The 20948-nt window shown below is 40.4% G+C and overlaps 3 protein-coding genes across 9 annotated transcripts in view; all 3 read left to right on the forward strand.

The window, feature by feature from the left end:
• PPP3CB (protein phosphatase 3 catalytic subunit beta) overlaps window positions 1-2535 on the forward strand; it is a 51997-nt gene extending 49462 nt beyond the window's left edge. For all 5 annotated transcript variants that reach the window (XM_028109539.2, XM_028109541.2, XM_028109542.2 and 2 more), the window contains one exon: window positions 770-2535. In XM_028109539.2, the coding sequence (XP_027965340.2) occupies window positions 770-948 (179 nt within the window). In that variant the 3' untranslated portion in view covers window positions 949-2535. The remainder of the gene's footprint in view (window positions 1-769) is intronic.
• MSS51 (MSS51 mitochondrial translational activator) lies at window positions 1613-13866 on the forward strand. Of its 2 annotated transcripts, none has more exons than XM_028109547.2 (7): window positions 1613-1701; window positions 9501-9744; window positions 10007-10162; window positions 11192-11316; window positions 11515-12081; window positions 12407-12500; window positions 12847-13866. In XM_028109547.2, exons 2-7 carry the CDS (start codon window positions 9524-9526, stop codon window positions 13064-13066), a joined length of 1383 nt encoding a protein of 460 aa, XP_027965348.1. In that variant the 5' UTR covers window positions 1613-1701; window positions 9501-9523; the 3' UTR covers window positions 13067-13866. The 2 variants fall into 2 exon arrangements, with proteins under 2 accessions (XP_027965348.1, XP_027965347.1); XM_028109546.2 differs by lacking the exon at window positions 1613-1701 and adding an exon at window positions 5200-5282.
• Window positions 13867-17606: 3740 nt separating this feature from the next.
• Window positions 17607-20948, forward strand: part of ANXA7 (annexin A7) — a 30239-nt gene continuing 26897 nt past the window's right edge. For both annotated transcript variants that reach the window (XM_028109634.2, XM_028109635.2), the window contains exon 1: window positions 17607-17711. The gene's annotated coding sequence lies outside the window, so the exon portion shown is untranslated. The remainder of the gene's footprint in view (window positions 17712-20948) is intronic.

Raw genomic sequence — 20948 nt, forward strand, 5'->3', positions numbered from 1 at the left:
AAATCTTTTGTATGCACAGTTTAATAGTAGAAAAGCATCATTCCAGATAAAGTGAATGAGAAATTATAACAACTGGAGGAGGATTGCCATTTATTTTGATTTGGGTTTCCAAAGAACATGCAGTGAATGGCCATTGAATTCAGGAAGACATTTCCTAAAATATGAAACTGAATACTTTTTACTATCAGCCAAATACAGATCTGACTTCTGGAGGCATTTCCCACCTTTTTCATTTCATTCTGGTGGTGATGGGATGATGATACCTTGACCTCCAAGATAGTTCTTATCTGCTAAATTTTAACATACTTTGCCTCTTTCTTCTCCCAAGCTCTTGGTACAGATTTGTATGTCAAGGTTAACCTTGTTTAGCCTCCTCACTTGCCCCTACTCTTGTTGCTGCCTTATTGTGATAGTCACTGGTGATTTTAGGGTCTGAGGTAGGAGATAATTGGTATCGTAGAAGTCAGACTGAGACCCTGAGACCATTGCCTGTAGGTTAATTTTGGGGTCGGGGAAGGGTTATTTTTGTGCGTTCTTTTTTAAAGGCTATGCTAACACTTGTCATCTATGAAGCTATCGTGTTTATATTTAGGTTTAAACATTTCACATTTTAAGGGGAAGTCTGGAATGGGGATAGGATTCAGTTAAAGTAAGATTTAAATGTTGCTACATACAGCTAATTTCTTTCTTCTTAAAAATCATTAATTATGTTTTGAAATCTCAGAAATGTTTTTCTATTACTGACTTATCAAATTTGCATTTTGTTAAGCAATACGAGGATTCTCTCCACCACATAGAATCTGCAGTTTTGAAGAGGCAAAGGGTTTGGATAGGATCAATGAGAGAATGCCACCCCGGAAAGATGCTGTACAGCAAGATGGTTTCAATTCTCTGAACACCGCACATGCCACTGAGAACCACGGGACTGGCAACCATAGTGCCCAGTGACCCACGGCTTCCCAGGGACTCTCACATCTCGGGCCCCAAATGGACAGATCACCCCCAGGATCTGGAGGGGTCGGCCAAGCTGACTGTAAATGTCACAGTCCCTCTGGAGAAACCATTGTGCTTTTGAGACCCCAGCCCCCTTCCTGGATGGAGGCTTGAGGGCCCTGGGACATGTTGTGATATCTGATAAGATTGGGTCATCGCTGGGAAGGTGGAGAGCAGTGAGCAAGGGGCTTGGGGCAATTTCCAGTGGAGGGCAACTACACCTCCATTTATGCTTGTGGTTCACACATTAAGTTTACAAATGAGATTTCTTTTTCCCCTCAGTAGAATTAGATTTTGTTTTTTAACCATGACTTCAAATGCAATCCTAAGAGCTAATGTGGACTTTTTTTTTCCCCCATGAAATGTCTTTAAAGGATGAATAAGCATGGTCTTAAAATACATTTCTAAGGTTACTAAGCTGTATTTTGAATTATGGGCAAAATGCTGAGAAACCCAGTTGGCATTTATATAAAATGCTGACCTCAGGTCTATAGTTCTTAAATGTGGCTAATTCTGTAAAATAGTCTTGGTATTTTTCAATTATGAATGCATAACCTATTTCTAGGCAGATTCTCTTACTTGAACACAAATCCAAAAACTAATTTAGAATCTTTTTGCCCAGATCTTTTGAAATTTACACCCCAGAGATTTAAGAAGAAAACCTCTAAATTTCAAAATTATGAAGAATTACAGAATTACTCATTTAAGGTACTTTAAAAGAAGTTTGTACATTGTCAAAGTAAATTTTAATTCAAATCATGTCTGTAAAACTTGACGTATTTTGTGTATGCATGTTTTCATTTTGCAAATATTTAATATATAGACCTATGATGTACAGGTACGACATGTATAGGTTACCTAGATGTTATGAGAAATTTTAGTTTATTGTGAGTACTCAAGTTGCTTAAATAGCCACCAGGGTGATTTGCTGCTGGCTTTCTATCATTTTTATGTTTTGATGCAAAGGAAATTTAAAAATGTTCTGGAAGTGTTTTTGATTAAGCAATGCAGCATAGAAGCAATGGTTCTGTTCAATCATTCAGATGTTAGTGGAAGCATAAAAGTCAAGATTGCATGTTGAACCTTTTCTTTTGATAGTTACAGAACTGCTTGGTTAAACTAAATGGAACCATGTGCTAATTTTTCACAATTACTGACCTGTATTGATTGCCACTGTAGTTTGGTATTTCCCTTTACTTTGGTGGCCTGCTTCCCTCATGCCCTGGAATACAACTCAGAGCTCCAGGCAGCGGAACCATCTATTGTTTTGTTTGCCAGAAAGTGCACCCTGTATGGTCTCCTGTCTAAGTTGGAAATATTATGCATGTGCAGGACTATTCGAGTATTTTATAAACAGTAGCACACAATAAATTCCATGCATGGGCCGCTGCTCCTATCTCTGTGTTGGGTTTTATTTGGAAGATGTAGTCTGATTTGACCTCATGCAAATCAGAAAATACTGTTACTAGAACTGGGATATAGCCTTCAGAGATTATCTCGTGGATAGTTCATGGTAATTTGATAAATTTGTGTCTTCATAAATTTTGGTGTTTTTCTTTTTTTAACTTTGGTTACATTTGTCTTACATGAACATTAGTAACTGAAAACTAGAGTACTTTGGGTGCCTATTATAGGCCTCCTAAATCTAATATTTAAAATCACTATTTCACTTAACTTTTAATTGAAAGAAAATGTTATTGTTTAGAGTTTTGTTATAATAGTATTGGGAATTTATTGGGTGTTTTAACAATAAGAAAAAGAATATTCATGATACTGTATTTTCTTGCCATCATATTCCTTTCTTTTTCATAATCAAAATAAGTATGAAATTTTGCAAATTGAGGGAAATTAGGATATTGCTCAACATTTTATAATATAATCATATAGTAACTTTAATTACAGTTTCCAACAATAATTATAATGATACACATTTTACAAAGCACTGATTTAAATTGAACTGTATATACTTGCCTTATTCCAGGTAGCAAACAGAACTCAAACTGTTGATTATTACAGCTTTTAGTTGCTGTATTATTAGCTTGCATATATAGCAGTCCATGAGCTACTCTTAAAGTTACTATACACTGCATATGTTTAAAGGTTTTCCTGGATGTTATTGTTTTATGAAAACTATGCATCTCTAAGAGCTTAACTAGTATATCAGGTACCAGGAACTTCCTTAGCCCTTAGGTCCATCACTGGGGTTATATAGTGTTTATGGGAATCTTGGGTAAACATAAAACATCATTAGCGAACTAGAAGAATTATGGGTTGATGGTAAAGATTAAAAAGAAGAAGAAAGTAAGAGAAAGGAACAGAATGCAGAAAAGTAGAATATATTAAGAGTGGTAGAAAAATCACCCAGTGCCTCACAGACCACTTCCTAACTGTTGAATAAGAACCTCTTTCTAGTCTTCATAACTGTGAACCATAGAAATATTTTTTAAGGTTTCACAATGAACCATAGAAGCATTTTTAAGGCTTTTTTAAAAATGTAACTTACGATGAAAACAAACTGTGTAAAGTTCAGATCTTTCTAAATTGTAAATTTAAATGTCTACCAGAGCTAGTAGTAGTGATGGTAAAATATAAATTAATATTCAATATCAATTTTTTCTATCTATTATATCCCTTTATATTCAAAGATGACACTTCTGAGTTAGAAAAGACCATCTCGGGGCGCCTGGGTGGCTCAGATGGTTAAGCGTCTGCCTTCGGCTCAGGTCATGATCCCAGGATCCTGGGATCGAGTCCCGCATCAGGCTCCCTGCCCCTTGGAGAGCCTGCTTCTCCCTCTGCCTGCCTCTCTTTCTCTCTCTCTGTCTGTCTGTCTCTCATGAATAAATAAATAAAATCTTTAAAAAAATAAAAATAAGTTAAAAAAAAAAAAACCAAAGACCATCTCTGACTTCTTGTGCCTTCTGCAGTTCAGCCATTATTAACAGAACTCATATCCTTTAAAAGTTTTGCCAGTTAAATTTGAAATAGGCCTGAAACCTTTGCTTAAAATGAATTACTCCTGTTTTACTCGGGATTTTTGCCTATTGCTACTGATTTTCTTTTCTCCACAGCTATTCTGAATAATATGTAATGTTTTGTTGCATCCTTAACACTTACTTTCACCTTCCCTGTGTGTAGTTGCTTTCTACAGTTTGGGGTTCCTTTAGAATCCATCCTCTGCATCTGTTCATATGTAGATTTTTGATTTGCCACATTCCAGGACCTCAAACTGACTGCAAGTTGTTCTGTTCCCCAGTTTGATGGTGTTCACAGAAGCAGGTAAGTGACATAGCTAGGGCCAGATGTAAGCAGAAAGTTAGGTCTTACAGTCATATAGGACCACTGCCTTGATAATTTCTGGTAGACCCTGGAGCTTGATAAATGAAAAAGAACTAGCAATGTGTAATCAGATTCCCTGGATCAGCATTCATTATAGGAAGGAATAAGATGTTTGAATTGATTCTTTTGTATTTTCTGTTCCTAGAAACAGAGTACATTTTTAGCCAATAATATTTTGGTTTTGCTTACTTTATTCCTCTATTTATTCCTCTTTTGGAGGAACCTGATGACAAAGTACCTTGCTCTCCTTTCAGAGAAAGTGAATTTTACAAATTAATTTTGTTTCCCCTATAATTGATTTCCTTCTGTACCATTAAATGACCATTTGTATTCTTCTTTCTTGGGTATTATGTTTGTTTTTAAGCCTAGATTGATCATTGTTGAATTGTGTTTGAGCAGTGTTTGTTATGCTCAAAGGGACTTTGGGCTTGGGTTAACTCATCCTGGGTCTAGATTGACATCCAGAACTCCAGGAGTTCTGTTGATCTGAGCTAGTGCCTACCTTTCCAACCAAATAATGACTTCTGAACTAATCCCAGGGTTTTTGTTTTTAATTTTTTCTTCTCTGACTCTGTGGACTGAGAGCAGAAATACTGCCTTAGTGAGAGAGGTTCAGGAAGCAATAGGTTTCATCTTTCCTTAGCCTGCCTGGCCTTTGGTGAGTTTGGGAGTGTTGACAGAGTTCTGAGCCCTCTTGGCAGAGAAGGAAGGTCAGAAAGGGAGAAGTCCATGGGCATGGGTCCAGGTCCCTCCTTACCTCGTTAGGGAGAATTCAGCGTTGTCTGTCTGGTTGGCAGGGCACACCTAATCACAGAGACTCAGCATTTCAGCAGTTTGCAAAGGAAAGTGATATGAAGGGACAGCTGCAAGTCAGCCACAAGCTAGATATGAGGAGATCAAGCATTCACTTGGAAGAAAGAGAGAAGGAAGGAAGCCGAGGGCTTAGCAGGGTAAGTTACTTTTCCATCAAACCATCTGCTTGCTTAGTTTATAGTTGAGTAAAACATTTATCACCCCAGGGAGTGTTAATCACTGATTAAGAAGCTGAATGTGCTTAATAATAGCAATATTCTTAATGTATTCCTCCTTTTCTCTTTCTCTTTCCCAACTCCTTTTAGGATCCCCAATGACTAGCATCATTTATCCCTTTCCCTATCTCCCCAAAGCTGTTTTGTGTTTGCTGGTGAGTTAGAGAAAATTAGATGGGCCTTCCTGGTCTGGAGATAGTGAGAAGGTAACTGGTTTGGGTGAAACTTGAGGCTTTTGGGGATGAAGGAGAAAGATGGGAGACCTGGTCTGGGAATAGGCTAATATTGGAGGGAATTTGGAAATGAAAATAAGAGTTTTTCTAGACCGTGCAGTCCATGTCTCCTCTTCTGTCCTTGGTGTTTTCTCTCTTATGGGAATAAATTAGAGCCTAAGTCATTGGGGATGGCTAGAAAAAAGTTAAAGTGATTCCCTGCTAGGTGAGGTAGACTTTGATCTCTGGAAAATTCTTAAAGCTTTTTATATATAATTCTTTCCAACTTCTCCCTTGTCCCCTCTGTTTTTTGCCTTAGTTTTCTCAATCCTGTCCCTCCCCTCAAACTTGGAGGATCCTGGAGCTCACTGCAGGAAAGTTAGAACCAGGGAAGCTGGGTCTGGGCCTGGGGTACACAAACTCAGACATGAGCCTCATGTAGATACAAATGCACCTTCTTACCTTCCTCCCAGAAATTTAGTTCATTTGTATCATGAACCTGCTCTAGACACAGAGGAAACTATCAGGGATTTCATCACCACCACTCCTCCCCCAAACTGATCCTTTCACTTCCCAGCCAGTTCAACCAACCCCCAGAGAGCCAAGAGTTAATCTTCCTTGGGAGAAAGATGTCTTTGGAAAGACAGAGAAGTTAGGCAGTACATTTCTGGTCTTAATTGGTCTCAGTTGCAGCACGAGGCTTTTAGTTGAACATTAGGTATATTTATTATTACTCCTGGGATTTAAGACTCTTGACTTGCCTCAAATCAAAGATGATTTTTTCTATACCTTTAAAGAAAGATGAATCCATTCTTTCAAGGTTCAAGAAAGAGGGCAAGTTATCTTGCCCGAAGAGGCTGGGTAGAGCAGAGGAATGCTTTTCGAGTTGCAGTGATTCTGGAAATTGGATGAGGATGTGTAGAGATTAAAAATGGAAGGGGCGCCTGGGTGGCTTAGTCAGTTGAACTGATTTCAGCTCAGGTCATGATCTTGGGGTTATGAGATCAAGCCTCAAGTCGGGCTCTGCACTGAGCATGGGGTCTGCTTAAGATTCTCTTCCTCTCCCTTTGCCCCTCCCCTGCTGTTCACACAGCAGCATTCTCTTAAAAATAGATAGGATGGATAGATAAATGAAATGAAGTAAAGTATATTTTTTTAAAAAGTGGAGGGAAGAGTCAGGTCAGTTGTTGGAAATGGGGTACTCAGGTGTGAAGGCATCCTTTAGGAAAGGGACATGACCCTTTAATAATCTGTCACCTTCAGGTCTAATTTCTCCTGTATTGGCAAGAATGTAGAAGATATTATGCGCAGATGACCTTAGCTATCTCTGTGGACTCTGAAAACATCCAGTTATCTGTGGGATGAGGGGAGAGATTACAGGAGTGCAATGAAAGGATGAGAAAGTACAAAGGAAAATACAAATTCATTCCCTCGTTAACTAAGGACAGCAGTTTGCAAGAGCCATGTTGTAAGATAATAGATTTTTTTATGTTTTTATTTTAATTCCAGTTAACATACAGTGTTATATTAGTTTCAGGTATACAGATAATAGATTGTAGCTGGATGATTCTGGGAGGTCTTTGTTCTGCCACATACACCTCAGCTGAATGATGATTCTTGGAGTTTTTTCCCTAACAAATCTGGTCCAGAAGGATTAAATGTCAGACTATTTTTGTAACAAAACATGATCCCTGATCATGTTTTGTACTTTAATAGTTGTACTTTAATAGTTACCTTATTTCGAGTAAAACCAACCACTGTTATATCCTCTGCCATTTACCTGTCCCTAGAGGCAGTTAATCTGAGGGTTAATAATTTTTTAGCTTCTTTGGGACGCCTGGGTGGCTCAGTTGGTTAAGCGTCTGCCTTTGGCTTCCATGATCTCAGGGTCCTGGGACTGAGTCCCGCACTGGGCTCCTTGCTCAGCCAGGAGCCTGCTTCTCCCTCTGCCTGCCACTCCCCTTGCTTGTGCATACTCTCTGTCTCTTTCTTTCTCTGACAAATAAATAAAATCTTTCAAAAAATAATTTTTTAGCTTCTCAATCTCTACAGATGGTTTTTTTATTTTTTAATTGAGATGAAATTCACATAACATAAAATTAATCCTTTTAAAGTGAGCACGGTATGTCATACATTCACATTGTTATGCAACCACCACCTCTGTCTAGTTCCAAAACATTTTCACCATCCCAGAGAAAAACCCATAACCATTTAGCAGTTATTCCCCATACCTCTTCTTCCCAGCCCCTGGCAACCATGAATCTGCTTTCTGTCTCTGGATTTACTGTTTCTCAATATTTCTTATAAATGGAATCATATAATTTATGATTTTTGTGTCTGGCTTCTTTCAGTTACCGTAATGTTTTTGAGGTTCACCCACATTGTAGCGTATTATCAGTACTTCATTTCTTTTTATGGTGTAATATCTGAGAAATTACCAAATCCATATTATGACACTTTTCCCTATGAGTTCTTCTAAGACTTTATAGTTTTAGTTCTTACATTTAGGTTATACTTAATAATCAAACTGAAACCATTCTTTTATTAATTCCTAGTGTTCCCGTCTACATTTCTATGCTCATGCTCTTCTCTGTGGTTAGAATTCTTTTTTTCTGTCTCCATGTATTCCAAGTATTACCATCATTAATGGGTCTATTCTGACTGCTACATGCTTTATAAAGTCTTCCTACAGCTAACCAACTGAAGAGACTCTTTCCTTCTGATCTCCCATTAGTGCTTTAGTTTCACTTTTCTTATAGGATTTATATACTGCCTTATATTATAATTTACATTTGCTCCCTCTGTAAAACATTTAGATATTAAGTATACTTTTCATATTTGTTTCTATTATAATATGAGTGATTATATATGTTTAGCAGTAAATGTTTATTGAATGAATGGATGTTTTTATTTTTCCCAATACAGTTCCTTTTGTTTACTCATTCCTTGTGGAAGGAATGGGAGAAGACAAGGCAGGGAAGGGGAATATCAGAGTTCCTCCTAGGTAGTGGGTTGGGTATGGGATTAGTTCTACTTCAAAGCTCACCTCTTTAGGAAATTTTCCTCATAATTTGCATAACTTACTTTGACTACATAAATCTTAATATTGCGGTGCTGTTTTTGTATTGCATTTAATTTCTACTTCTGGGTTGATTGCTTAAAAGTGTGATGATAGGTCTTCTAAAATGAATGTTTTATTTCCTTAACTAGGTGAGATTGACTGATTCTCCAATTAGTTGGTAGTTTTAGACAACCAAGATTTGTTGCTTTTTCCTCCCTCATTTCAAGTTGTTTTTTTTTTTTGAAAGATTTTATCTATTTATTTGAGAGAGAGAGAGAATGAGAGATAGAAAGCACGAGAGGGAAGAGGGTCAGAGGGAGAAGCAGACTCCCTGCTGAGCAGGAAGCCTGATGTGGGACTCAATCCCGGGACTCCAGGATCATGACCTGAGCCGAAGGCAGTCGCTTAACCAACTGAGCCACCCAGGCGCCCTTAAGTTGATTTTTTAAGTGCATTAATAACATATGAATATATTCTTAGTATTCAAGAGTCAAACGTTACAGATAAGTCTAAAGTTCCTTTTGCTTAACCCAGTTCCTATCCCATTACTTCTTTCCCTCCTTAGAGTTAATCATTGTTATTTTATATGAGCACTGCCAGACCTTTTTCTATGCATTTACTTACATATATATTTATATTTCATATAGAACTTCATATATAATACATATATAATTATGTTGATATACAATTATTTTCCTCCTGTTTTTTATCACTGCCTGTGGTGATCAGTAATCAGTAGAGCCTAAATAAATCTTACTGATACCTAGGTCTGAGAGACTGGAATGAGAATTGAAAGGTCAAACATATGAAAACACATCATACTTGTATAGCTTGCAAAATTTCATTCCATATCTGTTCTCCATATAGTCCCCAGGTATCAGTGGACAGCCATGGCTCCAAGATCCCGGCAACGAAGGCACAAGAAACCCCCCTCATCGGTGACTCCCATGGTTGTGACCCCACCTACAGTTGTGACCTCTGTGCCTCTGACCCTCTCAAAACCTGACCCTAGCATTGATGCACTTGGCTTCTTCTCCTTGGACAATAATGTTCCTGGCCTATCCCAGCTAATCCTTCAAAAGCTAAACATGAAAAGCTATGAAGAATACAAGTGAGTGACTAGCTCTGTGGAAGAGTAATATATTATCTCTGGTAGAAGTGCTTTCAGAAAACAAGAAGGGAGTATAACTTGGGGAATATGGGGCATTTACAGTGAGTCATCCTGACTTTTGCAAGTTTTATAGAAGAAATTTTTCTCATGTGAGAAATAGTGGGAGTAGATAGAAATATATAGGAGGCAAGGTATAGGTCATGAATGATTCTGGAGATATTCTTTTTCCTATTGCTACTTCTTCTCCATGCCATTTCTGCAGGTTGGTGCTAGATGGGGGTGCTTCTGTATCAGGCTTTGGATTTGGATGCCTTCAAGAAATGTTCCAGAAGATGGAGGACACATTCCGATTCTGTGCTCACTGTAGAGCTCTTCCTAGTGGCCTTTCAGACTCCAAGGTCCTACGTCAGTGCAAGAGGTGACTAGTTGGGGGCTAATAGGAGAGTCATCCAGAAATGATCCTATTCTAAGACTTCATGGCAGGAGGAAAGGTCTAAGAGTTTTCAGAATAACTTCAGGCACACTCCTCATTTTGTGTGACCCAGGCCACAGAAAGATTAGAAAAGGATTGGGCTCCTACTTATTTTGGGTATTACGGGGAAGTCAGACCATGGTACAGTAGTCCCCCTTATGGGCAGTTTCACGTTCTATGCTTTCAGTTATGTGTGGTCAACCACAGTCTGGAAGCAGATGATCCTCCTCTGACTCTTGTCAAAAAGTTATTAGTGGCATAATGCTTTGTCACAGCACCTATGTCAATCACCTCACTTCATCTTATCATGTAGGCATTTTATCATCTCACATCATCACAAGAAGAAGGGTCAGTACAGTATAATAACACACTTTGAGAGAAAGACCACATTCATATAACATTTATTACAGTATAATTGTCTTATGTTGTCATTAATCTTTAACTGTGCCTAATTTATAAACTTTATCATAGGTATGTATGTGTAGGAAAAAACATAGTATATATAGGGTTTGGTACTACCCATGAGTTCAGGAATCCATTGGGAGTCTTGGAACATATTCCCTGTGGAGAAGGGGGGTACTATTGTATAATCTTCTCTACCTCCTTCCTCTTGAGTATTCAAGGGTTAAGATCATATCTGTTCTGGGGAGGTTGGGGTTGAGCCATACCTGTGATAAGAGGGCAGCTGCAAGCTCCTGATATTTTTTTTCTGTAAGGGATGTAAAAAGTGAGTTATTCCAGATACAGACTAAGGTGTTACTCTGACCCAAGAGAATAATTAAATTCCTAGTGTCTCATGCCTCCCCTCCCAAATGTAATCTCCAAATTTGGTGCATCGGCTCTCACTCCTCTCCCTACCTTCCCTATCCAGTGATCTTTCTTCCTAGATACAGGAAGTAGCAATTCCCTTCCCTAGTCATCCCCCAGGCACCTTTGAGGTTATAGGAACATCTGTTTCTGGGGCTCATCTTTCAGGTGCAGAAATGTCTATTACTGTGGTCCAGAGTGCCAGAGGTCAGACTGGCCAGAGCACAGGAAGGTTTGTCAAGAGCTGCGTCTGGTAGCTGTGGACCGTCTCATGGAATGGCTTCTAGTCACAGGTGAAGTGGTGGTGTTGGAGAACTCTGCCACAGTGGTCATAGTTGGCTGTACTTGGAGAAAGATATGAAAACATGTTGTTACGAGGAAAACATGAGAACTGGGTGGAGCACTCCTGGTCACAATTTGGAAGAGTAAATTTGGAAGGAATATTGAAGCCAGGAAAGGATTAGGTCACTCATATCCCTTCTTTCCTGCAGGTGCTTTTGTCCTACCTTCAGGACCTTGGCCATGCCTGGCTGAAGTCGTACAGGGCTGGGATACCTGGTTTTCTATGCGGTGTTTACAGCTAGATGCTACACTGGATGCTGTGCTAGGTAGTCATGCCATGACCACCCTGTGGGCCAATGTAGGACGGCCAAAGCCAGACCCAGATGCCCTGCAGGGCTCTTTGAAACGGCTGCTGACAGATGCCCTATCGCGGCCCTTGACACTGGGCCTTGGGCTTCGGGCCTTGGGGATAGATGTTGGGAAGACTGGGGGAAGCACAGTGCATGTGGTTGGTGCTTCCCATGTGGAGACATTCCTCACTCGCCCTGGGGACTATGATGAGCTTGGCTACATGTTTCCTGGACATCTAGGCCTCTGTGTGATCATGGTGGGTATAGACGTATCTGCTGGCTTTACACAGAGCACCTCAACTCCCCCCCTGGAACCTGGCACAGTTCAGCTTAGTGGCCATAGGGGCCTCTATCATGACTTCTGGGAGGAGCAGGTAGAGACTGGACAGATAGCCCATCCGGATTTGGTGGTGGCATTCCATCCAGGTAAGAGTCATTCAGGGGAATCCCGGGTGGCTTTTCTGGGAATTTTCCATCCAGACTCTTACATCTCCTCTATTTGGAACCCCATTCATTTGGTCAGGTTAAACACAATATGTTGACAACCTTGGTTGATCATTAGCCGTATGTACTATACCTGGGTTTAGAATTTTCCATTGCAGAACCTGGGGTGGATGATGGTGGTAAATGAGCATTGGAGGTGAGCAAGGTTAGGGGAGGGGTGGACACAATCAAAAAAGTATCTTGCTTAGGGTCTACCTCAGCCTTTCCCTTCACTATATCCATTTCTATTGTTCCCCCCCCACCATAGGTTTCCATGCTTCCCCAGACTTGATGGAGGCTTGGCTGCCCACCCTCCTGCTACTTCGTGATTATGAGATCCCTACATTGATCACTGTTTACAGGTTTCAACCTCTTCCTATTTGTGATACCTCCCTGACTCACTCATACCTCTCTCTGTATAGATGAGCTCATTTCTCTCCCCCTTGCTCATCTTCTGTCTTCTGGTGAGGATTTTCTTCCTTTCCACACTTGACTTTCTAATCCCCTTGGAACCAAGTCCTATGCTAGTTAATCAGGTACTTAGTGAGACATTTGGGAGGGAAGGATACCCTTGCCCATCTAGCCTTTGGTAATTTTGGGGATTAATGAGTCCAGAAGTATCAAGTTCTGAGGAATTTCTCTCCTATGTCTCATAATTAGAGCAATTTCTTTTTCTTTCTTCTTTTTTTTTTCATCTGTCTCCTATAGCCATCAGGAATTGGCAGCTTCTTTGCAGATTCTGGTGGACCTGGATACACACATCACTGCCTATGGAGCTAACCCTTTCGCGTCCCTCAAACCTGAAGAGGTCTATTCCAACCCCAACAAGCAACCAGTATATTGCAATGCCTACTATATCATGTTTCTTGGACGTTCCTGCCAGCTGGATAAGAAGCAACTGGAAGAGAAAGTAGATGGTGAGGTTTAAATAGCTGAGCCAGATCCTGACTGGACTTCTAGAAAATTGGGAGGTTGTAATGAAATTACTCTGCTGATGTCAGCTTGTTGCCAACTTTGAAATCCCCTATATCCTAAACCTCAGCCACTTTTCAGGTGAAGATTCTAAGCTGAATGGGAGTTCCTATATGATGTGACTCTTTTCTAAGAGATTAACTACAAGTAGCTTCCAGAGACAGGATTCTAGATTTAATGTGTGGCAAGAGGCCCTGGTATCAGTCTTTCCAGAGCCTAGAATTCCCAACATTTTCCTTTGTGAGAAAGTTGTACCTTTGACTTGAATAAGATGCTGCCAAGGAAAAGAATGGCACCTTATTTTTCTGGAAAAGACTTTCTTATCCAGCAATTCGGGCTGAAAAATGGAGAGGTGTTAATGACTTGAAGTGGTACAAGAATGGGCAAATCAGAGAAGTGGTTGGGAACACGGGAGAGGTTGTGAGGATTGGCATATTGTTCTATATCCTGGCTTTTTCTAGATAAATATCTTATTTTCTTCTTTTCTCTTGGGGACTTCTAGCCCTAGAGAAGCTTTTTGCCATGTGTTGTATTTAAATATCCCAGGGTAGGGGGCACCTGAGTGTGCAGTTGTTGTTGAGCTTCTGACTCGGTTTCTGCTCTGGTCATGATCTCAGGGTTGTGGGATTGATCCCTGCATTGGGCTCCGCGCTCAGGGCAAATTTGCTTGATATTCTTTCTCCCCTCTGAGCCTACTGCTTGTGCTCTCTCTAAAAAAAATAAATAAATATTTTTTAAAAATTAAAAATAAATAAATATACCAGAGTATATTGGACTTTAGTTGAATATACTGGAGTTATTTGTTATTACCTAGTTTATACCATAATAAACTCAGTTTGGGGCTTCTTAAGTCACTTGTTTTATCCTATTTCCTATTCACTGGCAAGTATTACTTGTCTAGTCACAACATCTCAAGATTGGAGGTTTCTCTCTTGCCAAAGGAGTGATTAACACCAGCTCTCTGTTTGGACCTGCCACTCTGCCACATCCTGTCTCATGCCATCCTTCTCTTATCACATTCTCAAGATTAGGATAGTCCTACAACCTTGCCATAACCTCAGCCTCTCACCCCTAACCCTAACACACACATATACATTCTTATTGCCCACTCTGATAGGGGCAATGTTAGAATTCATATGTTCTGGGATACCCGTGTGGCTCAGTTGGTTAAGCGTCTGACTCTTGATTTTGGCTCAGGTCATGATCGCAGGGTTGTGGGATTGAGCCCTGTGTTGGGTTCTACACTGGGCATGGAGCCTACCTAAAAAAAAAAGAGAGAGAGAGTTAAGTGAAAATGTTCGCAGAATTGGAGGACTCACACATTCCAGTTGCAAAGTTTACTACAAAGCAGTAGTAATCAAGACAGTGTGGTACTGGCCTAGGATAGACCTATAGATAAATGACATCAAATTGAGAAGCAAGAAATAAGTTGTTAACATTTATGCTCAATTGATTTTTGACAAGAGTGATAAAACAATTCAATGGGAAAAGAACAGACTCTTTAACAGATGGTACTGGAACAACAGGACTCCACATGCAAAAGAATGAAGTTGGACCCCCCACATACACACAACATACAAAAATTAACTCAAAATGGATCAAAGACCTAAATCACTAAACCTATCCAACTCTTAGAAGAAAATATAGGGGTAAATCTTCATGAAGTTGGATTGGGCAATGGTTTCTTAAATACCACACCAAACCTATAAGCAGCCAAAATAAAAATAAATTACTTTATTAAAATTAAACTACTGAAAAGGACACCATCAAGAAAGTTAAAAGAATGTAAGAAAATATTCATAAATCACATATCTGATAATGGACTTATATCCAGAATATATATAAAGAACTGTTACAGCTCAACAATAAAAGAACAAAAAACCCATTTACAAAATGGGCAAATGATCCGAATAGATATTTCCCCAAAGAAGATATACAAATGATCAATAAGTACATGAAAAGATGCTTAACATCTTTAGTCATCAGGAAATAGAAGTCAAAACCATAATGAAATAGCACTTCATCCACTAAAATGATGATAATTAAAAAAACAGAAAATAACAAGTGTTGGTGATGTAGAGCAATTGTAACCCTCATACACTCTTGGTGGGGATATAAAATGGTGCAGCCATTTTGGAATACAGTCTGGCAGTTCCTCAAGAAGTTAAACATTGAGTTACCATTTGATCCAGCAGTTCTGCTCCTTGGTATGTCCCATGAGAAATGAAACCATGTACACAAATGGTCATAGCAGCATTATTCACAATAGCCAAAAGATAAAAACCCAAATGTTCATCAACTTGTGAATGGATAAGTAAAATATAGTATATCCATGTCACGAAATATTTGGCCTTAGAAAGGAATGAAGTACTGATTCATGCTACAACATGGATGAACCTTGAAACATGGATGAACCTTGAAAACATGTTCATTGATGTTCATGTTAAGAAGTCACAAACACATAGTGTGTGAGTACATTTATATGAAATGTATAGGCAAATGTATGAAGACAAAGATTAGTGGCAGCATATGGATGAGGGGGATGAGGGGATTGAGGTAATGGCTTAAGGGTATGGGTTTTATTTTGGAGGTGATGTAAATGTTCTAAAATTGGGTGGTGGTACAGTTCTGTGAATATATTAAAAACCATTGAGTTGTACACTTTACATGAATGGATTATATCTTCATAAAGCATAATTTTTTTTTAATCTTAGAGAATGTAGGGGTGCCTGGGTGGCCCAGTTGGTTAAGTGTCCAAGTCTTGACTTTGGCTCAGGTCGTGATCTCAGGGTTGTGAGATGTGGGATTGAGCCCCACATCTGGCTCTGTGCTGGGCAGAGTTTGCTTAAGATTCTCTCTCCCTTCTCCTGCCCCTCTCCCCCTGGGGGGGGGGGTATCTTAGAGAATGTAAAAACAGAATATTTGCTAAGTGCTTAATACAATGCCTAGCACATAGTCTGTACTTAGTAAATGGTACCCTTGTTAAATCCATACCACTTTAATTTTATACAGCAACATATGATGGAAAAACCAGTTGGATGTGTCATGGTTCAGACAAGATAATGCAGGTGCCAGCTAAGATGATAGGCATGGAAAGGAAGGGGTAATTTCTAACAAGTAAATAGTGACATTTTATAGATAAATCATGAAAGTAAAATCTACAGGGGTTGGTTACTGATTGTGATGGGTGAAGGGTGATATATCCATCAGAATCAAATCAGGAGACGACAGAAGCCACACAGTAACAAGTGACACAAGTTTCCAACTTAGTAGACTGGTGGGTACATAAAAGTCTAAATGCCTACTTTCATGCTAACTGCTGAGAAATCTAAGATGGCTTCTGCCCTTAAAGTGTTTAGAATTTAACAGAAGATGACATAAGCAAGGTTAATATATTTCTTAACTTAGCAAATGAAAAAAATTGCATTTAAAAAACCGTATTGAAAATCCTTTAGGATGGTACTAAATTGGATTCTGATATCCTCATCTCAGCAGGTCTATCAGAGCCATTTTTTCCTCCAATATTGGATATAAATCTCTGCTTATTTGATCACCAGATCAACTGTTGGCTTGGGTTTTGCGGGCCATTCATTTGGGGGAATAATTTTTCTAGAGAATAGATTGGGCTATGTCATTCCCTTGATTCAACTTCTCCAATAGCTTCCCACTGGAACCAGAATAAAATCCGAACTCCTGGCCCACCCTCATGAGGAAGCTTTTGAGTAGAAAGCATGTAGAGTAATAAATTGATAGTTCTCAAACTTCAGTGTTAAATTAGAATCTCCTGGAGGGCTTGTTAAACAAATTGCTGGGCTCCACCCCAGAGTTTGAGTCAGTAGATTTAAGGTGGAGCCCCAAATTTGCATTTCTAACAAGTTTCCAGGTGATATTGCTGCTACTTGTGTGGGGACCACACTTTGAGAACCACTGTAAAAGGTTAACTGACTGGTTTTTGCTCTGAAATAAACTTTCTTAATGAGTTTAAGATACTGGTCTGAGACCCTGAAATTACCTCATGTTTAATAGTGTTTGTGTTAAAGGCTCTAGTGTGAGGGGGACCTAGAGTCACCCAACAGCCCGTCTGGAGTGGTTTTGATTATAATGTATCTCGAGTTCTGGCTATCTAGGATCCCAATACGTATTAATTCTTTTCATAAGGATCTAACAAAAGACACGGTCTTTATCTCAGGGAGGACGGTATATCAGAGGCGGAGTGGCTGCACCTGGCCTTCCAGGTGCGCGGCCCTTCTCAACTGCCCTTCACGGAAAGGGCTCCGGGATTTCTTAAAACCTCTGTGACCTGAGAGAGCCCCAAAGGTATTGGAGATGGTCCTTGGGACCGAGAAATGTGATAAAACCGGCTGGTCCACCCGAAGGGAGCGTCTCTTCCCGCAGGTGGAGCAGCGCGGTGCGGATTAAGCGAAGCACTAGCGGGGCCGAGCTCGGCGCCGCCCCCTCCAGCTGCAGGGGCGTTCCCAGCTGCCGCAGCGATCCTAACGGGCTCGGGCGGCGTCCCTCAGCGCTCCGCCTCCCGGGGCCCTCCCCCGGCTCCATCTTGCTGGCGACCAGCGTTGGGCTGTGACGCTGCTTCCCGGGGTCAGGTGAGGCGCCCCCTACCCTTTCTGCCCCCGTTTCCCCGTGTCACCTCGCTCATGCCCGCTCTGAGGTGCGCCGTCCGGGAGATGGGGCGCCGTGTGTGTCCCCGCGGTAGGGGTTCGGTGGAGGTGCCTGTGGGCCTCGGGGCGGCGGGCGTCTCGGCGTGTGTGTCTCTGGACCCTGGCTCCCCGCCGGGGGCTTTCGGGCGGAGGCGCATTGCATTGGGGTAGGATAGGCGAGGCGGCCTGCCTCTGTGCCACTCCGCTGTCCGGAGATCAGAGGGACAGTGATAGCCCGCGCGCCCGCAGGTGCACCACAAGGTGGAGGGACTGAGGCCAGAGGATGGCCCTGCCGAAGTGACCTCAAGGAAAGCTGAGTAGGGAAACCAGCAAGGAACAACGAAAGCTGTCTGGCTGGTGATCAGATTTCCCGGTGACACAGCAAATTTTGGGAAATTTGTCCTGTGCTTCACTAAGCCTGGGACAGAATGCCTAAGCCTAAAATTGTACATTGCCTCAAGTTTATAGTTCTTGGAAACTATTCTGGGAAATAACATTCCAGATTTGATTCCTATTCCTTGAACAGATGTGTGCTGATATCAGGCCGTCCGTCCTGAGTGAACACTTCCTATACAGCGAAAGGTGGCTGATGTCCACCGTAAAAGTGACAGAAATGAAAAGTTCCAACTGCCTTTAAACTCCCTAGTATCTTCTGATAGGGAGCTGATCTGATAATCTGTCCTATTTAGAGCGTAATGAATTACCTCTCAGGCAGGGGAGGAGTTTCAAGCACTAGATGGCAGGTAGAAGAGAGAATTTTGGCCACTCCAAATTTAAGCTGCTTTTCAGTCCTCACTGGTGATGGCTGCCTTCCCTGTCCCAGAAGTCATGTCTGGCCCTTACTCTAGTTCTTTATCCAAGGGCCCTTGCCGACTGATTTAAATTGTCTTTCCCCACCAAGAGGCAGGTTTTGGAAAATTGTAGTCGCTCCTGTTGGCCATCTTCATTTGACCTTCCTGTTTCGTATTTGTTTCATAAATCTTGTGTTCCTGGGCTTCCTGCCATCTTGAGACTTCTGTAGTGAGGCCCAACCCTTTTAGTAGCTGACTCACTGGGTGGAGATGGTTTGGAGAACCAAGAATGATTTCTGCTCTTTTATAAAAGTAGTTGCTGATGGAGAATGTTGAAAAGGAAATAAAAGCTCTTGTTTACCAGTATAGTCTTATTATTCCTTGGGGAAAATGAGTAATTTGTTGAGTCACCCTGGGATTTTAGTTTTTTTTGCAAAAGCTTTTTAAATCTACCTTTTGAATAGATGATACGTGCACAACTCCAAAAGGGCTAAAAGTACATTGAAAATTAAGTTTTCTTCCCATTATGTCTCAGCTGGCCTCCCTTTTTTGAGAATATTTTCAGGGATATACATACAAACACATAAATGTATTTTCTACACTTATAGTTGGCAGTTTATGCAGTTTTCACCTTGCCTTTTTTTCCTACTTAATATGATTTAGAGATGGTTTCATAGGAGTTTAAAAAAATATGATTCATAGACCAGCAACATCAGCGTTACCTGGAAGCCTAGTTAGAAATGCAGAATCTCATGCCCCATCTCAGAACTACTGAAGCAGTTTGCATTTTTAACGAGATTCAAGTAATTCACGTACACGTTAAAGTTGAAGAAGTACTGTTTTATCTAGTACCTTGTTCAAAGAAGGGAGAGAGAAGATTTGAGCTTAGTAAGTCTGGGAAGGTGAGTGAGCCCAGGCAGGAGGGCCAAGTCAGTTAATAACAGTGGCTGAAACAAAGGCATGTTGGGAATGGTTCAAGTGGTAGAGATTGCACATTGGAGTGTAGAAGAAAGAGTGAGTTGTGAAGAAAGAGAGTGAGTAGATATATTGGAGCCAGTACTAAGGAGACCTGAATGTCAGGCCTGTGAATTTTCATTTGATACTCCGGCAGCAGTCTTTGAGGAGTTTTGAACTGAAGAGTGATATGCTGAAAGAGAAAATTACAAGTGCAGGAAAATTGTGTGAGAGTATCTGCAAGGACATAAATGGAAAAGTAATTTTAGTAAAATAGGCATCAAGTGATGAAAACCTGGTCTAAGGACATGGCCATGAGAACAGAAATTACAGGAAGAGTAGGAGAGGCATTTCAAAGGAAAAAGAAAAACGGGTTATTTACTGTACTTACTCATAGGTAATTTAAATAGTGGTACTAGTAACAGATACGGTATTTTTTTTTCCAAGTTTTTGTTCAAATCCCAACCAGTCAACATACATTACAATATTAGTTTCAGGTGTAGAATTTAGTGATTCATCACAACACCCTGTGCGCAACACAAGTGCCATCCTCAATACCCATCACCTGTTTAACACCCCGCCCCCTCCAGTAACCATCACTTTGTTCTCTGTAGTTAAGAGTCTGTTTCTTGGTTAGATACAGGATATTAAGAGTAATGTGGTGGGGAAAAGATGAGTATTTAATTCCACACCAATACTGAGGCCTCCTAGCTGGCTTCTATCTTAATATATTCCTCATTCTGTTTTGATGATTGTCCATCTTACAATTATATCCCACCTTTTGCCTTGCACATGATAGCGTTCAACTTCTCTGCCAATGTATCCATCACTTTTTTTTTTAAGATTTTATTTATTTGACAGAGACACAGCGAGAGAGGGAACACAAGCAAGGGGGAGTGGGAGTGGGAGAGGGAGAAGCAGGCTCCCCACGGAGCAGGGAGCCCGATGCAGGGCTCTATCCCAGGAACCCGGGATCATGACCTGAGCCGAAGGCAGATGCCTAAGGATTGAGCCACCCAGGTGCCCCTATCCATCACCTTTTAAAACAGTTTAAACATTTGATAATCCAGTTTTAGTACAGTGTTTTATGGTAGATGCTAAATAAATGATTATTTGACTTTAGATAGATATATTTGCCAGGTATATTGTATCTGATCACCAGTAGTTTTTTAGATATGGTCAGGCTATGAAAGGGTATTGTTCTGAATGTTTGTTTTTTCCCTCTGTTTATTTGCATTTGTTTTAGGTTAGTAGTGTTTTCTTCAAATGCGAAAGGCATTTACACACATACGTATGTATGTATATATTTGTGGCTTTTTGGTTCACACTGGCTGCATTTGTTTTACATGAGCTGTCTTATTTAATTTAAATTCAGTTAACATATAGTATATTAGTTTCAGGGGTAGAGTTCAGTGATTCATCAGTCTTATATAACACC

The sequence above is a fragment of the Eumetopias jubatus genome, unplaced genomic scaffold (assembly GCF_037043125.1).
Source record: "Eumetopias jubatus isolate StellerSeaLion01/CBP00866 unplaced genomic scaffold, mEumJub1_p1.0 scaffold_17, whole genome shotgun sequence".
Lineage (NCBI taxonomy): Eukaryota > Metazoa > Chordata > Mammalia > Carnivora > Otariidae > Eumetopias > Eumetopias jubatus.